The 25960-nt window shown below is 47.9% G+C and overlaps 1 protein-coding gene and 1 long non-coding RNA gene across 2 annotated transcripts; both read right to left on the reverse strand.

Moving 5' to 3' along the window:
• Positions 1-17327: 17327 nt before the first annotated feature.
• Positions 17328-18123, reverse strand: LOC123147351 (uncharacterized). The gene is made up of 2 exons (XR_006473170.1): positions 17838-18123; positions 17328-17668 (listed from the first exon to the last, which is right to left on the reverse strand). It is a non-coding gene; the product is annotated as an uncharacterized lncRNA (long non-coding RNA).
• Positions 18124-23941: 5818 nt separating this feature from the next.
• On the reverse strand, positions 23942-25324 carry LOC123146970 (uncharacterized). The gene is made up of 2 exons (XM_044566226.1): positions 25250-25324; positions 23942-24872 (listed from the first exon to the last, which is right to left on the reverse strand). Exon 2 carries the CDS (start codon positions 24805-24807, stop codon positions 24175-24177), a length of 633 nt encoding a protein of 210 aa, XP_044422161.1. The 5' UTR covers positions 24808-24872; positions 25250-25324; the 3' UTR covers positions 23942-24174.
• Between the last annotated feature and the right edge of the window lie 636 nt (positions 25325-25960).

The following is a 25960-nucleotide window of genomic DNA, read 5'->3' on the forward strand; positions in this document are numbered from 1 at the left end:
CAATTCCCCACCAGTTAAATCAGGGTCGTACAGGACCCATCATGAGACCCTCTCCCGCATGTGACACTTGGCGACACGAATCTTAAAGCACAACCTTCTCTAATCTCTCCAGCGGCGTTGTGATGCGCCATGGCTGCTCGCCACATTGCCGCCGGCGTGCTCCTCGACGTCAGGTACACCACCCCAGCTCAGCGTGCTTCATTCCCGTCGGAAACGGAGACGTCCCCGCCGGCCACGGCGATGTTCGTGGGCGCCTCCAAGCGCACTATGCATGCTGCATGCACTCTTTGGCTGCGGCCGAATTCACTAAGTTTGCTACGTCTGGGCACCTGTAGATGACTCAATCAGCACGTTCCTGTAATTTCTTGGTGCTTGACTTGAGCTTGGGGCACCGAGGTGTGTGGTCGTAAATGGTTGGGGAGGGCAGCGGGGATGGAGCTCCGGTGCTTCCGCAACAGAGCGGCGGCGAGCCGGCGACAACGACGACAAAGCGAGCGTTGGCAGCGGCGACGACGACGAGCGAGCGCTACAGCGGCCGAGGCGGCGAAGTAAAGAGCATTAGGGATTTTGGTAAATGGGATTCACGATTTGCTACTAGGTAAAGAGGATACTCAAACAAACTTGTGCTTTGAGATTCGTTTCTCCAGGTGTCACGCGCTAGAGAGGGTCTCACAATCGTTCCTGTACGACCCGGGTCGTATAAGATTTTCTTCCGTTAAATTAGGGGGCGGTTAATTAGGAGGAGAAGGTTATTTAGCCCAATTAAAAAAGAACAAGTCAGCTGATCCGTAAAGTCCCGTTGCTTTAGTCGTGTGTCTAGCATTTTTGCATGTACTATTTTTTACCCTTATTTTCAGATTTCCCCCACTTTTCTGTGTGCATTTTTTTGCAGGGTAAAGGGAGATTTCTATTAATTTAAGGTGGCTAGTCAGCCACAACCAATTTTACAATGTCACTCATACCCGAGCCCAACCAAACAGCAGTACGACACATACTTCTGCCATGTACAACAAGAGCATGACTCACTTTATTCTGCAAACGTCTAATAGCAGTAATCGAAATTTCCCTAGGGTCATCCGCAATCATCCTCTGAATTTTCATGACGAATGCACGCGATCGCGACCAGTCCACCGACCGAGCGTTCAACATCATGACCGCTTCGGTGTTGTCCATCTCAACCACAATGGGGCGGTCTGTGAGGTGTAGGGCGAACTCGAGTCCTTCATTGCACGCCGCAAATTCAACATCTAGGCTATTATCACATGTGATCTCTCTACATGCGGTAAATATAATTTCGCCCCTTTCCAAGCACAGCACCATACCGCCACCCGCCTCGCCTATAGCTGGCACGTAGCTACCATCAACATTCAGCTTGGTCCAACCAGGACATGTGGAGTCACCCAGTGCAGCTCTTCCTTAGAGCATCTCCAACGGCCGCACAAAAATTTCGCGCCCAATAAAAGTTATAGCGCGCCATTGTAGCATTTTTAATGCACCGGGACCAACTTTGCTTTAGCAGACGCTCAAAAAGCACACAGTGCAAATTGTGAAACGCGCGCAATCCGGAGCCCAAAATATGCTGCGCGCAATAGCGTTTTTCAGCGCGCGCCCAAAACTTTTTAGCGCTACAACATCTGTTGGAGCTGTTCGGCGCCAAAAAAATGAATTTTTAGTGCGCGGAGCTCTTTTTGGGCGCCTGTTGGAGATGCTCTTATGCTCCACAGTATGACAGCTAGCATCAGCTCCCACCAAGGTTTTGATTTTCGGTTTGTGAAATTTTTCGCCCAGGCTAAGATGGTCGAATTTCGGCCATTTTCAAAAATTTCGGCTGTAATTTGACCAGAATTTGGCAGAAATTTGACCAAAATCTAGTTTTTCGCCGAAAGATATTTTTCATCCCAGACCGAGATGGTCGAAATCCGTTTTTTCGACCGAAATTCGAAACACAGCTCCCACCTGGACGACCATCTTGCCCTTCACCATATCTCCATAAGGCCACTGGTGGATACACAAGAGAGAGTTGATACATCCTTGGAGGAATCTGCGGGAAGCTTCCGTCGGTGGATGGATCTTTCCATGGGTTATTTCATTGCGCATGTACCACGCATGCCACATGATCATAAGTAGTACCATGCACGTGGTGTCCGAGAGTGGTTCCAGCAGCGAGAACAGCCATTCCGGGCCTGTGTGCGTTTACTAGACGGTTATATGAATATGTGTCATTTTCAGTCCAGAAAAATCTATGTCAGTTCAAGTTTACATTGAGCATTTTTTAGTTCTCTCTCCTGTTAGGATAATTAGGTAGTTTTACTGGGCCATGCATATTCGCTTCGTGTCCTTTCTTTCAGATATTTGGCAAATTAAATTTTCTCACCCAGTGTTCAGTTATTTTTCTCATTTTATTTGCTGCTCGTGTATGTCTGCGGCCGGCTCATGTAATGTGATGCATCTATGTAAAGAATTTGGCTAAAATGTACTACACTACACTAGATGTAGATCCAAAGATTAGATACTTAATAAGGATCCTCGAATTTAGAAAGTCATTACAGCAGGGAGGAGATCATGGAAGTCATTCAAGGTAACACACTTGACTTGGGTCAGCTCCAAATTGCTATTCTGAATATAGTTTAATTCACATACATAATAAGCTATTTGATGCATTTCTTGTCCCTAGAGACTTCTCAGGTGCAGCCGGTATCTTTGAACCATCAACACCGCCTCCAGCTGACGCAGCCCTGGGCCGCTGACATCTGCTTAGGTGATGGCAGCGGCCGGGGTTGGTCTTCTTCTTGAAGCACATGCCTTACCTCTCCAAGATCTGTGGCTCCTTTGTTAGTTATTTAACCTCAGGCGTGCATTGAGAACTATGATAATGTCAGTGCTTGTGTTGCAAGGTTCTGTAATATCAAGTGTTGTCTTGATCGATCCTTGTGTACACGTGAAGTTCACTTTGTACAGTACCTTTTTAGGAAACTTTTGTACAGTACCTGAAGCAATAATTTGGCCATACATGTGATTTAATTTATCATGATTTTTAAATTATAATATCTCAGCCATAGACAATAATTTGGCCATACATGTGATTTAATTTATCTGGAAACTTTCCTAGAATTACAAGATCACTTATTTAGGTCAAGTTTGTATGTCTTATACATTAAAAAATCCCTCCTTCATCCAATGCAAAGAGAGCTTTAGAAAACTCAGAACTCAGAAACCTATTAGTTGGTCCCCTAAAATACCTAGGGTATATATTGTATATCCCTCTACTTGTATGGATGACATGAAATCATTTGAGAACTTATGTGCATCTTGCATTCTGTAGTAACCAGTGCAAATATATCCGATGGCTACGCTCGGGCATCGGCCGCCGCCACAGCCTGATCACAATGCCTCGATTGTAACTGAATAAATTCCTTTCTTTTCTGGTGCATGGCCTTCTCTCTCTCATCCTTTAATTTCTTTCCTCCGTGGTTCATGGCAACGAATGACTATATTTTTCTTTGATTCTTTATTAGGCGGCTTATCGGTTTCAACTGGGAAACATATAAAAGTTGGTGAAACTTGATCGAAAGGAGCGAGGTGGAACTATTTATAGTGAACGACCGGTTTCCTAGCACATACCATAACATAGCTGAGCTGGCTCCCATGATCTATATGTGACAGCAAGGTCTGGACTTCGAGTCTCCCATGTGCCTATAGTTTTTCGTTGCTCCTCCATTGATTCAAAAAAATGAGAGGAGGCCTACCTCGGCCCATAATAGTTTGTTCAAATAATGGGCTGGGAACACATATATGGGTCGGCGTAGGAAAACAATTAATTGTATGGAGAACTATGAAAGTCTCCATCCTTTAACATTAGGTAAAGATAAAGATATATACTTGTCATTTTGATTGTAAAAAACCTAAAACAATTGTTTAGAATAGAAAAACCACTGTTTTGGTATTATTAGACCTTTTTTATTTGTAATCGCATTTGCATTTATGAAGACGTATTTTGCACGTGCACGTTTATTAGGGTTGAATAAAAACACATCATAGTTTCCAAAAAAAAAATGATGAGGCGTGCATGCACCTGCGTGCCCTGCACGATGTCCTTCTCCCTCGCTACTTCTTCTGTATGGAGGAACGACCCCTCAGCCTACTGCGCGCCCACTCATCATGGTCATGTATACATGGATTCTAACCCCTAAAAAAATGTACACATGAATTCAAGTTAATTTTTTTCCACGTACGGTACGTGAGGCGTGGCCTACACTGCCATGCATCATGCTCATCAGCTCCCAGTAATGCTAATAATACATAGAGTAATGCTAGAAATACAGAGTTACACGGGATTTACAAACTGGTGAGCTTTGATTAGAAAGAAAGAGCTTTCTTTCTAACTAACCTCTCTACCCTGATTTTCACGAGTGTGGGCCCCTCCTCTCCCTCAATCTCCAGTCAAAACTCGCCAATTTGTAAATTCCATGTAACTCTATGTATCTCTAGCATTACTCCATCAGCTCACCTCGCTCCTCTCGTCGACCATCCGCTATATACATGCTTGCATAATACTTTGTGCTTCCTCTCCTTCCTCCTCTCATCCTCTAAGTACGAGTTATCTCCCGCCCTCCGTCCATGGTCCATGGTCTTCTCCTCTACACCCATGGTCTCTATCAGTGGCGGAGCTTCATGGGGCCAAAGGGGGCCATTGCCCCCTACTCCAGAAAAACTACCACTAATTATAGGTTTGAATATCAATTATTTCTTAGAGTTCATGCATAATTTATCTTCTTCGTCACCTCAACTCTGATTGCCCCCTCAAGCTAGTACACTACATCTACATGTTGGTCCAAGGCGCACCACCACCACCCTTGGCGTCGACAGCGCCAGCACACTCGTCCACCTCGTCGTTGGCACCACAGTTGGCGTTGAGGACATTCGTCGCCGGCAACGCCGGCGTTGAGAATCTTAGCACTACGTGTTGGAGCCCTACCTTTGGGATTGTGCATGCGCTCTCGGAGCGAGCAACTAGTACCCCTCCTCCGCCGGGGAGCCGCCGGAGCTCCCCCGGCGACAAGGAGGAGGGCACCGCGATGGTGCACCTCCCCGTTCGCTGCAGCTGGCACCGTGATGGGCCGATCGAATGACGTGGGCATCGAGCGCGGCATCCACGTGACCGGTGCAGCGCACCTCACCGAGCAGACTCGGCGAGAGGATGGTACCAGGTCTTCAATCTCCTTGTTCTTTTGGTGGTTTTTGCTTCCGGTTCCTCTATTCGTCATGGGTAGTTCATCGTGGAGTAGTAGTTTTCGGGCTCATAAAACCCCACTTTCTGTAGTAGGCAATTTGGAAGTTTTTAGCATATGGGTCTGTTTAGGGCGCATCTATGCGACATCTACTCATGTACAAAATTGTGGGCTCGTTTCGTTTTCTTTCTCTCAGTCCTTTGTAATTGTTTGGGAGCACCTATAGCTCAGCAGAAAAAAAGTTGACTGACGCAAACTGTTATTGTTTTGGTTTCCACTGATTAGGCCTACTGGTCAAGGTTTTTAACTTCGGAAACAAAATAATTTCTGGCCTCACCAAAATATGTGGAATTGTGGAAATTTTGCATATTCTGGATTTTTTAGATTTTAAATTTCACTTAATATTAATGAATTTTAACACAATTTATTTATTTTTAAATCAGTTTGAATCTACCTTGAAATTTCGGTGTTAAATATATTTTGGACCCCACTGAAATATGCGAAACTTCAAAAATTTCACTGAAATTTCGTTGAAATTTTTAACCCTGCTATTGGTTGTCTTTTGGTTATCCAGTTGCTGCTGTGTAGTGAGAGGCGAAAAATCAAAATCTTGCGTTCTGACGCAACAGAGTAAAAAGTATATATCAGGGCGGTTTGTTCCCAGTAGGGTTCCGTCAATGCATTGAGCACTGTTGCTCTGTATGATTAAAGATAAATCTTACTCCTATTTTAGTTTCAAGAAAAAGGAGCGGACGTGGTACGAGCTCTACAACAAGTATAAAAATGTGACATGGTTGGTTACTTCGTCATGGTTAGAGTGATAGTGGTATCCCAGTCCATTAGGGTTCAAGTCCTGGTGCTCACATTATTCCTGAAATTATTTTAGGATTTTCGGCGATGCGTTTTCAGTGGGAGGAGACGCTCCCGTCAACGACGACACGCCTACGATGATTTCGTAAATCTCAAGATGATATGGCGACTTAGTCTCTCGAAGGTGCTCATAGAGATAGGGTGTGCGTGTATACGTTCATAGGGTGAGTGTATGCGCGTATATATGAGCGCTTGTGTCTGTACTGTGTTAAAAACATTTCAATGTATAAAAAAGAAAAATACAGAAAATGGAACATGACTAAAACCTGATGAAAACACATTTAAATGAGATAAAAAAATCTAACTACTTAGAATGGAAAAACTGAGTTAAGATATGAAAAGATGTTTTGAACTGATACATGAACAATGAACTGAGAGTGGACGATAAAATCTTCTGAAAATGTATACCATTCTTTTTAATCCATTGCACAACGAATTGTATGAATGTACAGTGTGCACGTGCTTCGTTTGTGCACTGATGCCCTGTATTTTGTTGAACCTATAGCTTGATGCATGATTGATCGCTCAGGCTCACGTGTGTTCCGTTGTTATTCCACTAAGGCTGATCGACGTAGAACTTCTCTTCACAAAAAGTTGTTAATTGCCATGCAGCTGGAACATGGCGTGAAAAGGCTCATCTCATTCTCCTTTTGAAATGCTTTGTGTGTTAAAGCACAGGAAAAAAAATACATGATGAACATTTTATAAACAATTTCAAAATTTTCATTCGGGTGTTAAAAACAATTTTTAAAATGTTCATGAATTAGAAAAGCATTTTCAAGATACGAGACAAAACATTTTATAAAAATGCATGAGGAACATTTTATAAAAAAGCGATGAAAATTTTGAAAATGCGCGATGGATTTATTTTAAAATGAAGCAAACATTTTATAAGTCGCACGGTAGAGAAAAAAACCAAAAAACGAAAAAGTAAAAATATACATTAAAAAGATCCGCTACTGCTGGAAATTTTACAGAAAAGCCCTTGAGTAGAATAACAAATGTGAGCACCTAGGAAAAAGAGCAAAAATGGGGTCTTTTTTGGATAAATGTTAAGTTGTTCTAGAAAAACTGGGATAAATATTAACTGGATTAAAAGACATGTGTTGTTGCTAAACTTTTGAAAGGATGACAACCACTTGATTTGAACACAAAAATAGGCCATTTGTGTGTCAAGGCCAAATGCATGACAAGGATGGTCTTGAAAAAAATGATGAGACAAAAGGGTCAGGCTTGTTGTGTGTCGAGAATGAGCTTGCAACTGGTACAAAAGGGTGTGGCCATTTGCGTGTCAGTAATGAACATGGAACTGTGCTAAGGCGGTCGAGGACAGAAGTTCCTTGTCAATGGTGAACTTACAACTAGAACAAAAATGGTTGACCTCCAGTTGTGTGTTGATGGTGGACTTGCAAATTGGCAACAAAAAAAAAACGATCGCCGCTCACCCCAGTTGTATGTAGATGATGGACTTGTAACTAAGACAAAAAAGGTCGAGCCCAGTTGCGAGCCGAAAGTGGACTTGCAACTAGGGCAAAACAAAAAAAACATCGGGCCCTAGCTACACGTCAAGGATGGACTTGCAACCAGGGGAAAAAGACATGGTCCGGTTGCGTATCAAGTGTGAACTTGCTGGCCAAAATAAATAAATTCTATACCTAGTTGTATAATCGGGAAGCCTTTGATTGAGTTGTGTTCCCGGAACTTATTTCACCTAACAAAAACATTTCTTCCTCAGGTGATGATGACGAAAACAGCTTGTAGAGAAGTTTTCTTGCACATAGAACAGTATCTGGAAATTTTGTCCATGTTTTCTTGCAAGGATCCTATGTATTCATCCTATCGTACCTAACTTGCTTATTGAGCTGTGCATATTTCCCCGTGCCTTCTTCTCCTACCGCGGCCGCCTCCTTCACCTCAACGAGACGTGTTCCGCCTCGCGGAAGCGCTTGGTGGTTGGCCAAAGGATGTCATGGAGGCGATCAAACTCCCTCCACGCCCTCCGGTCGCCGCTGCAGGAGAGGGCACCATGCTCCCTCGCATGCACGCAGACCCATTCCCGGACCCGGGGGCGGATGACGGAGCTCCCGGCCTCATCGTCGTGGCAGGCAAGCTTGTGCAACGCCGAGCTACCGCATCCCCCTTGGCCACCACACCCACGTCCTCCACTCGACATCGAGGCGGTCAATGATTCGCTGTGCGCGAGGAAAATGCCAGCTGGAGAGAGAGAGAGAGAGAGAGAGAGAGAGAGAGAGAGAGAGAGAGAGAGAGAGAGAGAGAGAGAGAGAGAGAGAGAGAGAGAGGATTGCGATAGAGGAAGGTGGGGGATTTACCGGATAGGAACCCTAAAACTCATCGGATCAAGTAAATATAGCGGCCACGTTGGGGTTTTACGGGTCACCTGTATATTTTTTACGGGTTGGGCCTTTTTTACACGATCTGCTCGGGCCAAAATTTTCACATTTCTTGTGACTCAGCCGGGATTGTAAGGGCCGACAAGCTTATATATATGGGTCTTCTGAGAGCACCTCTAGAAGATGCCTTAAAAGCTCGCCGGCCCATGTTTTTCCGACGGATTTACATGTAAAAAAACTAGGACCGTAAACCGAAATCTGTGGTACCAGCTAAGGTTTGCAGGGTCTGCTAGGGATGCTCTAAGATGCTCTTATCCATTTCCTCGCTCCCACTACACCACACCTCGACCCCATCCAAACGATGGCAGGGGCCTTCTTGCTAGCGACGACGGCTCGCTCCGTGGTGGATGAGGCCGTTGTGCCATCCGATTCCACGTGCAGGGCAGGTGCGGCGGAAGAGTGGAATAGGCGCGAATGGCAGCAGCGCCGGTGGGCCACAGATGCAGGCCGCGACGAAAGGGAACGGGGTTGGGTTATGGTCCGCCCACGGGGCCTTGAGAGCGAGCCGGGGATGAGGACGTTGTGCCGCTCAAGGCCACGCGCAGAGCAGGCGTAGCGGCCAGACGAGACAGGAGGTGTGGCGTGATCAGGGCAGCCGCACCGGCAGACCGCGTACGCGGGCAACGGTGGAAGGGATTAGCACCAGCTCCAGCAGCTTCTCCGGCACCGCTACCAGCAGGCATACACATGGCGCAATGGGAAGGCGGCCTGGCCTCTCCCTATCGACTGCAGCAATTGCAGCTCGTCGAGGTCAGGTGCAGCAGCGTGCCCTCCGGCCAGGTAATCCAAAGGAAAAGGTGGAAAATTCAGATTTTGTTTTGGTGGCATTGCTACCCCTCGAAGACCTCGGAGTGCCCTAACCCAAGCCAGGTTGACCCAGAGATCTAGCCCTTTAACTTTCACCGGACGACCTTTGACCAATGAACATTTCCACCTGGTAAATTCATGAAATTTTGTGTCTGTGCTATGAAAAATTTCATCGATTTCCCTAGTCAAAGTATGATCAATTCATGAAATTTTGCGTTTCTCAAAAAAGAGGAAAATTCAGATTTTGTTTTGGTCCCAACAAATTGGCAGCAATTTTTAATGAATTTTTGCAATGTTCACATAGCAAAAAATATAATCTTTTGTGTCCTAAATCATTTAGACATTTTTAAGAAATGTTTTTCTCCCCATCATTGCATTATATGTATATTTGTGTTGCCTACAAACTGGTGTCAATCATTTTATATTTTTGCAATGTGACATGACAAAATTTATGATTGATTTTTGTTTTTTTTTTCAAAATCACGGCTTTCTTTGTGTAATATATAATCGTACAGAAATAGTTTCCTTTGGCAAATTTATTTTCATGGCCTCGCAATTTATTTATTTTCTTATCCATGGCAAATTGCAGGGAATGGTGATTGGGATTGGGCCGTTGGGGCCTTCGAATAGTTGGCTAGAATTCCGTTAATAACTGACGACGGCCAGTTATTGGCCTTCCCCCACCCAATGTTTTGCCGCTGATCAACTCCGACTTGTAGTAGGATAGATGACGACTGGACGGATTGATTTCCGTTCTACCACGGATTCGGTTTTGAATTCAAATTGCAGGGACCGGCAACGCCTTTAAAAGAATAATGCTACACGTACAAACGAGTTACGGTTCAAATCCACGAGACATTGTCCGCTCTTTTCGTGTGTAAGAACTAAGAAATCACGAGAAGATGACGCGAAAGGATGCCAAAGCGAGGGCGGGACGACGACGACGACGACGAGCAAGGAGGAAGAACAGCTAAGCCAAAGCCAAAGCGGCCGGAGGCACTCTACCTCGTCCTCGACGACTGGCACTCCGGATACACCATACGCAAGATGAACCTGTTGCCCGGCGGGAACCACCATGAGCAGACCTATTCTTCCCCTCGCCCTTTGCCTAAGCCTTTCAACCGGCTGACGGCGCCGCTCGGGTACCCCAAGCACATCACGTCGTCCTTCGGCGCCCGGATCCTGGCGATGCACACCAGAGATCCGCACGTCTTCCCCATGCTGGACGTCCGTTCGCGGGGCTTCACCTTCGGCCCGGGCCGGTGACATACTCTCAATCCCATCTACCTCCCCGTCCCGTCGAAACAAAGCTGCTGTTCACCCTCAGCATGGGTGCCTTCGAGATGCTCCGCCTGCTGGACCATGGTCCGTCCGAACCCATGGTCACTGCCGTTCGATCTAGTACTGCTCTCCATGTGGATTCGAGCCTGATTAACAATCAAATTTCTCAATTTAGCTTAATCCTTGTCTTGGCTAGCTTGCTCATAGCTTGCCTAGGTTCGCCTTTTCTGAACAAGATGGGCTGGAACAGTGGCACATGCCCCTATGAACTGTAGCAGTGTGCAATCTGTTTTTTTTATATCTATTGTTGTCTCATATGATTATGGATGATATATTTTTTGACAGGTTATGGATCGACATTCTACATGCGCTAGAGAATGACTATTCTTAACTAAATATAGATTTCAAGTATATTAAACATGCAGACTGACACCACAATGACACGCAGAGTTTTGTTTTCTTATTTTCTAGAAAAAATGTAGTCTACAATGGTATCCATATCAATAGTGAACACGTTGAAGAACAAGAATCTTCATCTTTATTTGCGATTCAAGAGGAGGAAATCTAAAATATTCTGAAGAGGAAACAAACTTCAGAAGCCATGCAACAAAAACAAAACATAAATAGTTTTTTTTTTTGCAACATAAACATAAATAGTTGAAATCTAGCTGAGTGCATGTTAGACATGGGGCCAGTCAAAACTGTGGAACGAGGCAAATAAAAAATTGTGAGCTGGCCTAGTTGAATTAAGTACTGATCAATCATGGCTACCATGCGCCTGCAAAAAAAAAATCATGGCTACCATGCAGCTGACCCGCAACACGATGCATTAAACAATTGTAACAGTGGGGATGCATAGGACCCGGTCCACTATTTTATTCCCTACTATGTTAGCAGTTGATAGGTTTATCAACTCAGGATCCTTCCCGCCATGAGCGTTGATTGTTCCCGCTTAGTTTTACCACTTCTGTCATGCACAGATCTCAAAAAATGTTGGCATGTGATGTGTGGAGCCGAGCCTAGGTTCGGGGGAACCATGGTCCTACTCAATATTTCCTGCGGCATGGAGTGGTCGTGGGAGGACCTCGCCGACCAGCCCTTCCATGCCTATGCCATCTCGTCCTACTCCGTGCACACTTCTGCACACACCATCGTCGTCAGCACCAAGATGGAGGACGACACCAAGGCCACCTTCGCCTTTGACACCGTGAACCTTGCGTGGAAACTGCTCGGCAACTGGGCGCTGCCCTTCGACGGCCGTGGCCACTTCGACCGGCGCCTCGAAGCCTTCGTGGGGCTCTCCAAGGACCCGGGCACCTTCGGCCAGCTCTGCTCCTGCGGCGTGCCCAGCTCTGCCTACACCGGTCAAGCGCAGTGCGCTCCCCCTCCGCGGCTGCTCTGCAAGGAGAAGCTCTTCAGCCAGGACCCGTCCCATCGGCATGTAAGCGCCACCCTGGTCTACATGGGACGCCAAAGCAAATTCTGCCTCGTGGAATGCCTCTCCATTGATGAAGACAATCAGCAGCACGTGAATGAGGATGATTGTTGTCCTGATCAAACCCTCGTCAAGGAGGAGGGAGATGTGGGTCTACACGGCTGCTGTGTCTATCGTCTGACCACATTCTCTCTCAGCCGTGACACGAACGGCGACCTCACGACTAGCGGCAGCTGTCGGGTGGAATACTACAGAGTGCCTGATGCAACCAATAAGTCGTTCCTAGCTGAAGATCCTGTCGCATTTTGGATGTAGTAAAATGCTAAAATATGATATGCGGTTTCTATGCTTATTTATTCGCTCACTTTCTGTTGCATTCTATGTTTAGTTAATATGTACACTCGCACTGATTCATTCAGTGAATGTATTGCGTTATGTTTTCAAAAAAAAATCCTCGACCATTTTCATCGTCAACAAGAAGATGCCTTTGATAATTTCATCACCCTCGACGATGGGACGTGGTGGTTCTGAGCTAAAAAAAATTCATAATCTTTTTATAACAAACATTGACAGTGCTCACAAAATTTCATCATGAAATGACATGGCAAAAAGGAAAGCAATGCTCCAAAAGCGTTACTTCCACAAATGTCATTTCATGATGAAACTTTGCAGGCACTCAAAATATCTGTTAAAATTCGCCACAAAAAAATTCATATATTTTAATTTTTTCATTTTTTTAGATTTTACTGTTCACGATGACACTGGTTCCCAACCGGTTTTCGGGTTGCTGATTCATAGTGAGAGAAATGGTATCAGTATTAAATTATTGTAGATGAATTGTTTCTAAAAATGCCACGGAAAGCTACTGGCGCTGGCATATTGAGAAGGTGAGGCAAACCAAACCATACGATCTAAAAGTTAATTAACCGTAAACCAGGTTATTTCTTCTTTTATTTTTCTTGTTTCTTTTTATTTATTTATTATTTTATTAAATGCGTGATTTTTTTTTTCAAATGTGAAACTTTCTTCAAATCCATGAACTTTTTTAATGATCCTTTTCTCAAATTAACGAACTTCTTTGAATTTTTAGTGCACATTTTCCCTTAAATTCATGATTTTTTCCTCAAATACGTGAAACTTTTAAAATCTGTGAACGACTTTTCCAATTTTTGTAAACCTTTTTCCTTAAAATCGTTGGCTTTTTTCAATTCCGTGAAACACGTGAACATTTTTCAAATTCATGAACTTTTTTCAAACTCACTTTTTGAAAGTTCAACAATAAATCAATAGTCAATGATTATTCATGAACTTTTTCCAAATTTACACACTTTTTTCAAATTCGTGAATTTTTCTAATTGGCAAACCTTTTAAAAGTTGTAGTGAAATTTTTTGAATTTTCCTTTTTCATATTCTTGAACTTTTTTCTTCTTTTTTGGACTTTTTGCAAAAGTCAACAGTCCATCGGTTAACCAGTCAAACCGGTCAACTGATGGAACAGGCAAGCGATTGGGCGTTGTTGGGCCGCGGCCCGCCCGTGGCATGCTTGAGCTCCATCCCACCTTCTTAGCGCTCAAGGTGCGGGATAGGAGGTCTCGGCCAGCCTCCCATGGTGGAAAATACCATTATAGGATTTCTATTTATGTGCCCTCGGTTCCTTAGTACTCCTCAGTTTTGCCTATGGTATCTAACTTTCCTCGTATTTCTCCTCCACCACTCGCCCTATTATCACAAAAGCTCAAATGGAGCCTTGCCGTTGGGTCAAAGCAGTTGAATGTTACCTGCTCAGATGCATGCGAATAGGTGGCGCGCATGTAGTGGGTGCATGGGAGATGTCAGTGGGCCCCGGCGCATGCAGTGGTGCATGCGGTGGAGAGACTGGCGGCGTGGGCGGGGTTGCATGGCGGACAGCGACAGGCGAGCCTGACGCGGTGGTCGGCCCGGGAGGCGACCCAAGGGAGCGCGGCGCGGAGGGAGTGGGAGGCGCGGTGCACGTGGTGGTGGGGTCAGCCTGGCCAGGTGGGGAGCTGGGTGCCGATTGGTTTGGCGCGTCCGGAGAGGAGGGAGCAGGCGAGGATCCCGGAGGGGATCGGTGCAGAGATGGTTGCGGGATGTGTGGCGCGCGGAGACCGGGGTGGATCACGGCGCCAGGATCGTCTGCGGCTAGGGGGACGGGTGAGGATTTTGTGGCATCAGCAGAAGAATAGGGAAAAGTCCGTTCATCAAACGTGACGTGCCGTGAGATGATAACCTTGCGAGTAGTCAGGTCGAGGCAGCGATATCCTTTATGTTCGAGAGGATAGCCGAGAAACACACATCGAGACGACCGCGGTGCGAGTTTGTGTGGACTCGTGGCGATGGTGTTAGGGAAACAAAGACAACCGAATGCGCACATATGGTCATACGTGGGGTGTTGGCCGAGGAGAAGGAAGTGGGGCATCAGAAAGTTGATGGCCGAGGAGGGACGCCGGTTTAGGATGTAGGTGGCGGTGTGAATAGCTTCGACCCAAAATGGGGGTGGCAAGTTTGCATGGATTAGGAGAACGCGAAGAATGTCGTTGGTGGTTCGGATTAGTCGCTCGGCTTTTCCATTCTGAGGTGATGTGTGAGGGCATGAGAGGCGGAAGGAGGAGCCGTGGCGAGAGAAGAGGTCGCGCAAGGAGGAAGTGAGGAACTCGCCACCGTTGTCACATTGCATGCATTGTATGGGGACGTGGAATTGGGTGAGAACGTACATAAAGAAACGTGAGACGGTAGCAGCGGTGTCAGACTTGTTGCGCAACGGAAAAGTCCACGAGTAATGGGAATAATCGTCGAGTATCACAAGATAATATTGAAAACCAGAAAAACTATAGATGGGTGATGTCCACAAGTCGCAATGTATTAATTGAAACGGCGCACTGGTTTTGGAAACAGAATGAGAAAAAGGCAGTCTTGGCTGCTTGCCTAGTTTACATGAAGGGCATACGGTGTTGCTAGGCATGTCTTTATTACAACTTGGAAGGAAATCACGAGCTAGAATGGAAACAGTTTTATTGCTAGCGTGGCCTAGTCGGAGATGCCATAGGCCGGTGGTGACGACTGAGAGAGCTTGCTGCACGCCAGAGTTGGTGAAGAAAGGATAGAGGTCGCCATGGCTATTGGACCTCATGATGAGTTTTCCCGTTGCTAGGTCCTTCACGGAAAAACCCAACGGGTCAAATTCTATCGAGCAAAAATTATCTTGAGTGAAACACGTACGGAAATTAAGTTCTTGATGATTGTGGGAGAAATAAGAACATCATGCAGAGAAAAATTAGAGATGGAGGTAGAACCTACGGCTGTAACAGGAAGACGAGACCCATCACCAACTAGGATGCCAGAGGAATGACGCAGAGAGGGGGAACCGTACGAGGTGAGTGTGTCTGTCGTACCTGCGACGTGCGACATTGCGCCCGTGTCGAGGAACCAGTCCGGCGCGCCGCCGGCCTGATGCTGCCGCACGGAGAGGCTCTGGAGGGCCGCATAGAGCTGATTATACTGCTCCCAAGTCGGCCCGCCGGCGGAGGAAGCAGCAGCGACCGGGTAGGCCTAGTGCGGTGGTGGTGGGCGCGGGCCTAGGACACCCGCGACGTTGGGGGCGGCCCAGGGCGCGCGAGGCTGGGGCAGGCCGGGGAGGAGGGCCCCGTAGGGAGCGAAGTAGCCTGTGGAGAGAGGCGCCAGCGCACCAGGTGCAGGCGGGGCAGCGCCGCATCCAGTCGGGGCGCCACCGGGGAACTGGGCGCCGTGCCCACGGCCACGCCCGCGGCCGCGCCCGCGCCCACCGCGGTCGTTGTTGGGGGACGCGGCCGGGCCCTTGCCGCGGTCGGTGTGGGAGCCGGCGGAGCTGCCGCGGTCGACGGAGGAGCCCCCGGAGGAGCCGGCGGAGCTGCCGCGGTCGACGGAGGAGCCCCCGGAGGAGCCGCCGGAGCCACCGAAACCACCGCCTGAACCGTGGCCGATGGTGAGCGACATGGCAGTTGCTTCAGGGCGACCGTCCAGGCGAGCCCGCTCATTGGCCGAGATCTCCTTCATGAGTAGTCTCGAGCGGGCCTGCACGAAGGAAGGGAACAGCGATTGCATCGGCAAGAGAGTGGCCATGACGTGGTACTTATGGTTGAGGCCACGGATGAGCTGGAGCGTGAGGGACTGGTCGGTGACGCATTCGCCCACATCCTCGAGGGCATCAGCAAGGGACTTGAGTCGCCTGCTATATTCGGCGATGGAGAGATCGCCCTGGACGAAACTCGGCGCCGAGGATGACGGCGCGGCCCGGCTGGTTGTCCATGAAGAGGAGGTGGAGCTGCGACCAGATGTCGTAGGCGGTGCTGGCCGGAGTGGCGACGACATCGAGAAGCTCCTCGTCGACCACGCCGTGCATCCAGAGCACGACGGTCAGGTCGTCGTTGCGCTAAACGGCGCTCTGGCCGAGCGAATCGGCGGCGACGTCGAGATGGTGCTGGACCTCATACTTGCAGGAGATGGTGTAGAAGAGCTGGCGCCAACGGGAATAGTTGCCCGACTCGAGTTGAAGTTTGGCGGAGAAGAAGTGGGCGATGGAGGGCGGAGACCTGTGGCCGTGGACGATGGGCCGGCGTTGGAGCTGCGAAGGCCGCCGAGCGCGAGATGGGGAACAATGGCGCGGCCTGGCCTGGTCGGCGCAGGGACAGGGGTGCTGCCGGCCGTGTGGAGGACACCTGCCGCGGGCGGTGGAGCGAGGCGCACCACGCGTGGTGCCGAGGAAGAAGAGGAGCCTGCGGGCGCAGCCGCGGGAGCGGGCATCTCGGGGACGTTGGCCTTGCCGCGATCGGCGAGGGTCGCGCGGTGGGGCGCGGGGTTGGCGAGGGGCGCCGTCAGGGCCGGTCCTGAAATTTCGGAGGCCCGGGGCGAAACTAAAACTCGGGGCCCTTAATTTAAACATAATAATAGTGAATATATACATATTTTTAACAGAATATATACATATATATGAAATGAAACCAATAAACACTTAAAATACAATATTCATATGAAATGATTTATACATATTACCCTAAAAAGATTCTTCTAGCATTCCTTGATATTAATTCACCTATGATCAATGTCAGCCTTATCCAATAATTTCTTCTATATGTGTAACGTTGCCAAATCAATCACTCTCTTGAATCATTAGTGAACTCAAATAGTTTTTCAATAATTCGACTTTGAGAAGCTTCTTCCAACCAATGCGATAGTCACATGCACGGCAAATAAGATGTGATAAGCAATGGAGACATTAGCATAATAATCAACTATATCACATGATCGAAAATCTTCATATCAACATTAAGCCATTGGGCAAAGTGAACTTTATAACCTTTAATTGCAAAATAAAATCATATACCCCAGCATCAGATGAACCATCGAGAGACATAGTTTATGCAATTTGTGCAACACTTTTCAAGTTCATTATCATTGAATGATTCAGGGTGCCCGTTCTCAATAAATATCCAAATATATCTTCAAACACCATGAGTGTCAGGGGTTCATCATCTTGTTCATCGACGCACTAGTATCACCTTGTTCATCGACGCACTAGTATCATCGTTCATCTCTGTGATTCTACCAAGAAGACCTCACGTTGTTTTCTTTTTCTTTTATCCCTACCGAATGAGTACTTTTTAGACGACATGATAATACAATGCTGAAAATATAAAAAAAATGGTATCAAAGGCTACACAATGTTAGTCGAAGGTAAATTACTTAATTGGCAAATAGCAACATATATATAGGATCTGGGAATAGGAGATAGGGAATGATTATCTGATATACCTCGTGAATTAGTCGAGATCGCGTGGCTGATGAAACTCGGCGATGAGGTGATGTTCGCCGTGTGCGTAAAGGCTGGAGAGTGGAGACCGGAGGCGCTCGGCGATGTTGTGCATGCTGCACCACCTGCGCCTCCGCTGCCGCCTGAGATGGGAATCGGGACTTCTGGATCAGCGGGAAAGTGACTACGTAATTAGGGATCTCACGAGCGTTTTTTAAGAAATATCTCACGATCTAAGAATCAATGGAAAACTACCTTTTTTAGACAAATCAATCAAAGGAAAACAACGTGAGGACTCCCAACGCTAACGCTAATTGCGTACGTACGCTGGGTTACCTTTTTCCGGGGAGAAGGCAGCAGGCCTTATGGGCCGATATACAGCACGCATACCCTGGGAGGGGGCCCCTGGCTTTTGGGGGCCCGGGGCGGCCGCCCCCCCTGCCCCCCCTCAGGGCCGGGCCCGGGCGCCATCGGGAGTGGAGTAGCCGCGGCCGGAGTGGCGGCAGGGATCGGGGCGAAGGGGTTGAACGGCGGCTTGTCGAGGTCCACCGAGCGGGTGCGACGGAGAAGGCTGTTCATGGCGGAAGCGAAGGAGGATCGAAGGTGGAGAGACTCGGCGTCTGATACCAAGCTAGATTAAGCAAACTCACACACTACTTCTATTCATCCATCAGGGGACATGAGAGAGAGAGAGAGAGCAGTGAGATCGTGTGAGAGTACAACGGCATTAGCCGGTTAGTGCTACCATGCAGGAGAAGATAAGTATGAAGTGTATGCGTCTGTTGGAGACGCGGACGACGCGGGCTGCATGGCTAGCCACCTGACGAGCGGGACGTGGGCACATTCCAACACGGAGATCTTTGGACATGTGGGCTGTGTATGACAGGTGGGCCATTGCCGTGACCGCTAATTACAACTAGAAGATTATATCTTTCGTGACACTGAGAAATGGAAGCGTATTGGTAAGAGCATCTCCAGCCATTGGCCCCTCCCAGGAGGCATAAAAACTGTCACCTGGGGGCGAGCCGGCGGTATAATCGGCTCTGGGGCAGTTGGGTACCCAATCGTCGCCCCCAGGCGCCGATATCGGCCCATTTTTAGCGCAAATGTGCCGTTTTTCGGCCCACTTTCAGCAATAAATGGCCCGATATAGGCGCGAGTCGGCCCATATTCGCCGTGGTTCGGCGTGAGTTCAACATAAGTAAAAAAATTATAACATAGTTCATCACAGAAAATCAATAGAAATCGAATAGTTCAACAACAAATAGTTCAACACAAATTATATAGTTCAATAAATAAAAACTCAAATTTATCACACGTCGAGCTAGGAGTTTCCCTTGAGCCTCCATAGGAGCTCCACCAGATCATGCTGCAGTTGTTGATGCACCTATGGGTCTCGGATCTCCTGACGCATATTGAGGAAGGCAGTCCAGGTTGTCGGTAGTTGATGATCAACTTGTGCAAGAGGATCCTGCATGTAATATGGTTCAGTGTCAAACATTGCCTCTTCCTGCTCGCTCTCAATGATCATGTTGTGCAAGATGACACAGCAAGTCATGATCTCTCACATTTGATCTTTCGACCATGTCTGAGCAGGGTACAGGAAAACAGCAAATCGAGATTGGAGCACACCAAATGCCCGCTCGACATCCTTCCTGCAAGCCTCCTGAACCTTCGCATAGTGGGACTTCTTGCCTCCTAGCACAGCGTTTGAGATAGTCTTCACAAATGTAGACCATCTCGGATAGATGCCATCAGCTAGGTAGTACCCCTTATTGTAGTGTCGCCCATTGACCTCGAAGTTCACCGGAGGAGAATGACCTTCAACAAGCTGGGCAAAGACAGGGAAGCACTGCAGCACGTTGATGTCATTGTGAGTTCCTGGCATACCAAAGAAGGAGTGTCAAGTCCAGAGGTCCTGTGTGGTCAGCGCCTCAAGTACCATGCGGCAACCGCCTTTAGCTCCTTTGTACATCCCCTGCCAAGCAAATGGGCAGTTCTTTCATTTTCAATGCATGCAGTCGATGCTTTCAAGCATCCTAGGAAATCCTCTTGCTGCATTCTGTGCTAAGATCCGAGCAGTGTCTTCCGCATTGGGTGTTCACAAGTATTGCGGTCCAAACTGCCACCACTGCCCTGCAGAACTTGTAGAAACAATCAATGGTCGTGGACTCGGCCATGCGCTCATAGTCGTTGAGTGAATCACCGGGAGCTCCTATGCAAGCATCCTCATAGCTGTCGTGCACTTCTGGATTGAGGTGAATCCAAGTTTGCCGGTGCAATCCTTCTTGCACTTGAAGTAGCTGTCGAACTCCCGGATGGAATTCACAATCCTGAGGAAAAGCTTTCGGCTCATCCGATAACGACGCCGGAATACTTTGTCGCCGTGTAGTGGAGCGTCGGCGAAGTAGTCAGAGTAGAGCATGCAATAGCCTTCCAGACGAAGCCGGTTCTTTGCTTTCAACCGCCCCGGCGCCGAGCCACCTTGCCGCGGCATTTCATTGCTCGCGAGTAGGCCGGCGAGGGCGGCGAGGACCATGAGGTATTCCTCATCCTGGACGTCGGCATCGGCTTCCTCCTGCAGCAGCGCCGCGAGCGCCTCCTCGTCGTCCGAGTCCATCGCCGAGCAAACAAAATGCCGAACACCTTGCGGGTGTGGTGGGCGCACACCCATCGATATACTGCCCTGCGCGGCCGGAGCGCCGGAAAACTCGCACGGACAGTGGTGGAGAGGCGGTCGCGGCGAAACCTTCTCTCTTTTCCGTCAGGGAATGACCTATCTAGCGGTGCTGGGCGGTGGGCTGCGCCGGGATCGGCAGGGTGGTGCCCGAGCGTGCGGGAGGTGGAGGCGAATCTGGATGAATGTCTTGACTTTTCGCCTGACAGTATGGCCCAGGCGTGTTTTTCCTTGCGCCGGAGCCCCCGAGCGCCCCCCCCCCCCCGAGTGTGTTAGGTTTCGCCTGCGATCGCCGGGCCCAAAATCGAGTCAAGCCGGCGGATTTCAGCGTCTTGGGGGCGCGACTGGGGTTTTGTTTCGGTGCCGGCGCTTAACAAGGCGCCCTGGGGGCCTGTTGGGTGCGCGGCTGGAGATGCTCTAATGGGAGGAACTCTCCTGGCATCAAAATGTTGGTCTTTTCAAGTCATTATGTTCTACTCCCTCTGTAAATTTTTATAAGATGTTTAGATCACTAAAGGACGTTTTAAATCACTACTTTAGTGATATAAAACGTCTTACAGAAGTTTATAGAGGGAATAGCTTGATAAACCAAAATAAACAAATAACAAAAATAAATATTAATATGCATTGGAAGTATTGAGGTCATTAATTGTTATTACTTACTGTATTGTAATTGTGGCTTCCATTTGTACTCCCTCCGTCCTTGAAAATATGTACTTTCAATTTTATTGAAAAGACAAACTTTTTTATGTTTAACCGTATTTATACAATAATACATCAATATTTATGCCATCAAATTAGTAGAATTAGATTCATCATAAAATATGTTTTCATCATATACCTATTTATTTCATGAACATTGATATATTTTTGCACAAACTCGGTCAAACTTTAAAATAGTTTGACCCTCCAACAAAGTTGCAAGTACACTCTTTGAAGGATGGAGGGAGTATTTGCTAGGCATGTTATAATTGTGATCATTTGTAGTTTGATTTCCCCTTTTTGTGATGATATTTGAGTGTCCTAAGCAATTATTTCTCAATGTCTATATCAAATGCACAATAAATTGACGCATATGAAATTGCTTATACATTATCACAGCTCGAAATTTCTCAAGTATCTATATTTCTAATTTTCTTAAGGTGGACGGGTGCGGCAAAGCACGCCTCTAGGATGTAGTAGAAAGGCACAAAAGACACCAAGCAACCAATATGCGGAGCAAATAGGTGTTAGAGCATCTCCAACAGGCTGGACTCTCGCGCGCTCGCTCACACCTCCCACCCCCCCTCAAGCCGCGCCGCCGCCGCCGACAGCGCCACCCTGCGACCGTTCTGACGCTTCCCCGGCCTATCCCCGCCCCGCGCGCGCTTTCTCTGGCCCCCCCTCTAGGCCCGCCGCCCCGCGCGTGTGCTGGTCCGCCGACGAACAGCGCCCGCGCGCTCGCTGCCGCTCGGCGCCCGCAAGGTGTTCGATAAAACGCCTAGAAGGTATGTATTGCTCAAAAGCCATGAATTTCGTGCATGTTGATTGTAGTTTTTTATTTATAGCATAATATTCAACATTGCAGATGAGTTCGTCGTATGATTCTTCCGAAGAAGAATTTGATATGAAAGAGGAGGAGGATCTTGCAATGATCCTAGCTATGCATATTAATAAAAAACCGAAGCACAGTGGTTCGGTTATGGGTCGGCAAGAAATTTGGAGGGATAGGATCGATGCCCACAACAGATTGATCAGGCATTATTTTGCGGAGAATCCCACATACCCCGAGTCATATTTTCGTCGCCGGTTTAGGATGAGCACCGAGTTGTTCAGGCGCATTGCAGAGAAACTAGCGAGCCATGACCGCTTTTTTCAGCAAAGGAGGAATGCCGCCGGAGAGCTCGGGCATAGCACCTTTCAGAAGGTGACAGCCGCTTTGCGTATGTTGGCATACGGTATACCGGCTGATCCAGTTGATGATCACTTGGCTATGGGTGAGAGCCAAGCCATCATGTGTGTCAAGCGCTTCGCAGTCGGAATTGTGCAAGTGTTTGGCAAGGAGTATTTGAGATCTCCCAACGCTGAAGACGTCGCAAGGCTTTTGGCGATGAACAAAGCTCGCGGCTTTCCTGGCATGCTTGGCTCAATAGATTGCATGCATTGGAGTTGGAAGAATTGTCCAAAGGCATGGCATGGGCAATTCCACAGCCAAAAAAAGGGTTCCACTATAATCCTTGAAGCGGTGGCCGATCAAGAGACTTGGATTTGGCATGCATTCTTTGGAATGCCTGGATCTTTGAATGACATCAATGTTGTCAACCGGTCACCATTGATGAGTAAGATTGCAAATGGGGAGTTGCCACCGGTGTAGTTTGTAGCAAATGGTCGTACATACAACTATGGCTATTATCTAGCGGATGGCATCTATCCAAAGTGGCAAACCTTTGTCAAGCCGTTGAAAAAGCCAGAAGGTAAGAAAAATCTTGATTTCCACAATGCTCAGGCGGCGGCTAGAAAAGATGTGGAGAGAGCTTTTGGGATTTTGCAAGCCCAATTTGCTATTGTGAGAGGACCGGCTAGATTTTGGGATCAAAAGATGCTTTGGTACATAATGCACGCTTGCGTGATCATGCACAACATGATTATCGAGAATGAGCGTGGCCAAGATGTAGACTACTCTCAGTATGAGCTCTTGGGATATCCCGTGCGAGTGCGATGGAGGGCTGAAAGGGTGGCCCGTTTTATTGCCTCCTATCATGCCATTCGACGTCCTGCAGTGCATAATGATCTTCAGAAGGATCTCATTGAGGAGTGGTGGACATGGAATGGACGACAAAGAGCATCATGATTTGTGCGCTCGTTATTGTATTGTTGAACTATTTGTTGTGTTTAATTGCACTATTTGTTGTATTGAACGATAAACTGTTTGTTTGAGTTGTAATAAACGAAATTGAACTATTTATTTTTGTTTGTTCTTAAAATTTTTTGCTTTTGTTTTCGAATGCATATGTTATTTATGCGCGTCGCGCGCGCTGCATTTTAACGCGGCTGCTGGAGCCAGCGCTGCGCGCCGTGCCAAACCAGGCGATGTGCGCGCGGCATATGTGTTTTTTGCGTGCGGCGCGACCGGCGCCTGTTGGAGATGCTCTTACAAAACTTATTTCATACGTCACCAAGCAATCATGCACGCGCCAATACACATATATACGTACAATCCCAGAGGAAAGCCAAACACCAGATATACTTAAAAGTCAAAGTCGAAGTCGGGTTCCTCTACGGAACCGCCATCGTCTAGATTAATTGAGTTGAAGAGATCAGCTACCGCTTCTCCAGTATCTATCGCGTCACTGATATGCCCGCTGACAGACAATGTGCGCTGGAATTTACTCCTGGACGGCTGATCTCTCCCGCGACCATCATCCTCGTTCTTGTTGACATCCAGTGGGTTTGCGCAGCACGGGTGGAGGCACAGCTTGCTGCTGTGGTAGTGGAATCCCAGCACGGCGTTGCCACAGGCGTCGCACACCAGCCTGCCGCCGTCCTTGGGGCCCTGGAACCGGAGCACCAGCTCGACGTTCTTAAGCAGCGGGTGCACAAGCTTGGTTCCTTGGTCCAAGGCGCACTGCTTGTGGAGGTCAAAGTCGCATGCATGGCACCTGTACCTTTCCTCCGTGCCGGGCTCACACGAAGTTGGAGAGGCCAGGGGCGCACAGCGTCAGCATGTGTTCCAAGTGGGCCGAGTGGGAGATCAAGCCTGAGGAGGCCATGATCTTGGTCCCTTGGCCCCAGGCGCACTGCTTGTGGAGGTCAAATTTGCAGGCCCGGCACCTGTACCTCTCGCCCAACCCGCTCTTACCGCAGCCATTGCACACGAACTTCCAGTAGTCAGTCGCCTCCAGCGACAGCTTGTGCCCCCAATGATCGGGGTGCGAGATGGAGCGTGGGAAAGCCATGATCTTGGTTCCTTCTTCCAAGGCGCACTGCTTGTGGAGGTCGAACCTGCAGGCCCGGCACCTGTACCTCTCGCCCGCGCCTCTCTCACGGCAGCCGTTGCACACGAACTCCCAGTACTCGGTCGCCTCCAGCGACAGCCTGTGTCCCAAGTGGGCGGGGTGGCAGATCGAGGCTGGCAAAGCCATGCTCTTGTCCAAGGCGCAATGCTTGTGGAGGTCGAAGTCGCATGGATGGCACCTGTACCTCTCGCCCCTGCCGGGCTCACGGCAACCGTCGCAAGAGAAGCTTTTCCCTGTGTCCTGCAGCCATAGCTTCTGTCCCAAGTGAGCCAGGTGGGAGATCGAGGCCGGCAAAGCCATGATCTTGCTTCCTTCGTCCACGTGTAATCTAGAATCTAGATCAGCCCAGCCAGCTTCTCTGATAACTAAAAAACATATCATGAAACTTTAGTACTTCACAATAATAGATATGGATCAATGCATGCATCAACGACGGAGAATGAAAAAAATTCACAAGGATTAATCTGTAGAATAAAAAAACCCTAAAGGATAACATCAAGAAAAGAAGAACAAAGCCAAAGACCACTCGCAAAGACAGGCAAAACCCTACAACAACTAGTGCATCATATATTCTCTGCGATTCGTTTTGATCAACAAAAAAACACTAGCATTTCATCTAGTATAGTCTAGATTTGAAAGTTTCAAAGATATGATAAGTATAAATCTACATAACCGAATGCCGGTGGCCGGGTGTGGTTCATGGTTCCAAAAGTATTAAGTCCCCAGAGAGCTGAGCACTAACCTTGAAGATGTGTAGTAATCGACTGATCGGTGCACTTCTCAGAAAACTAACATGCATCCAACAAGTGGGTGTACGAGAGGGGGACAAGAAGAAAAGGAGACTTATCTGCCTGCTTTTATACAGCAAAAAGAATGAAGAGCGGGCCGGCAGGGTAAGATAAGGAGAATGGTTGGCTACAGATGACCGGCTGACTGGTTCAGACGTCGGTAAACCGCCCCAGAACATCGTTTTCAGTTTCAGTTTCCTGTCGATCAACAAACCACATACATCTGGACTGGTATTAATCGGATCGTAACATACACGTACATATATATCTGGCTGGCATTGCCTGCGTGCATGCTAAGTATTTTGGTGGTGGCCACTCATCTCCTGATTTGAGTCAGTGTGTACAGTCTAGTTGACTTGGACTAGTAAACGCAAGACCACTTGCCTGTAGCCGTCCGAGGTGCCGTAACGGTAAGGCAACGTCGGCTTGCCTCTGCTCCCTATGTCGTCGGAAAACAAAAAATGTGACACTTTAGCATGCCACGGATTCCACCTACGGACTCCTCTTTATTGAGAACCACTCCGTGTATTTATTCATTCAAGTGGAGCATCTCTGATTGAGCAGGGTCAATCAGGAAATCAGGGATAACATTCATATTACAAGCATTGTCTAAAAAAGCGAATGCATGCCTAGCACATTGGTGAGCAACAAAATTGGCCTCCCTA

The sequence above is a fragment of the Triticum aestivum genome, chromosome 7A (genome assembly GCF_018294505.1).
Source record: "Triticum aestivum cultivar Chinese Spring chromosome 7A, IWGSC CS RefSeq v2.1, whole genome shotgun sequence".
NCBI lineage: Eukaryota > Viridiplantae > Streptophyta > Magnoliopsida > Poales > Poaceae > Triticum > Triticum aestivum.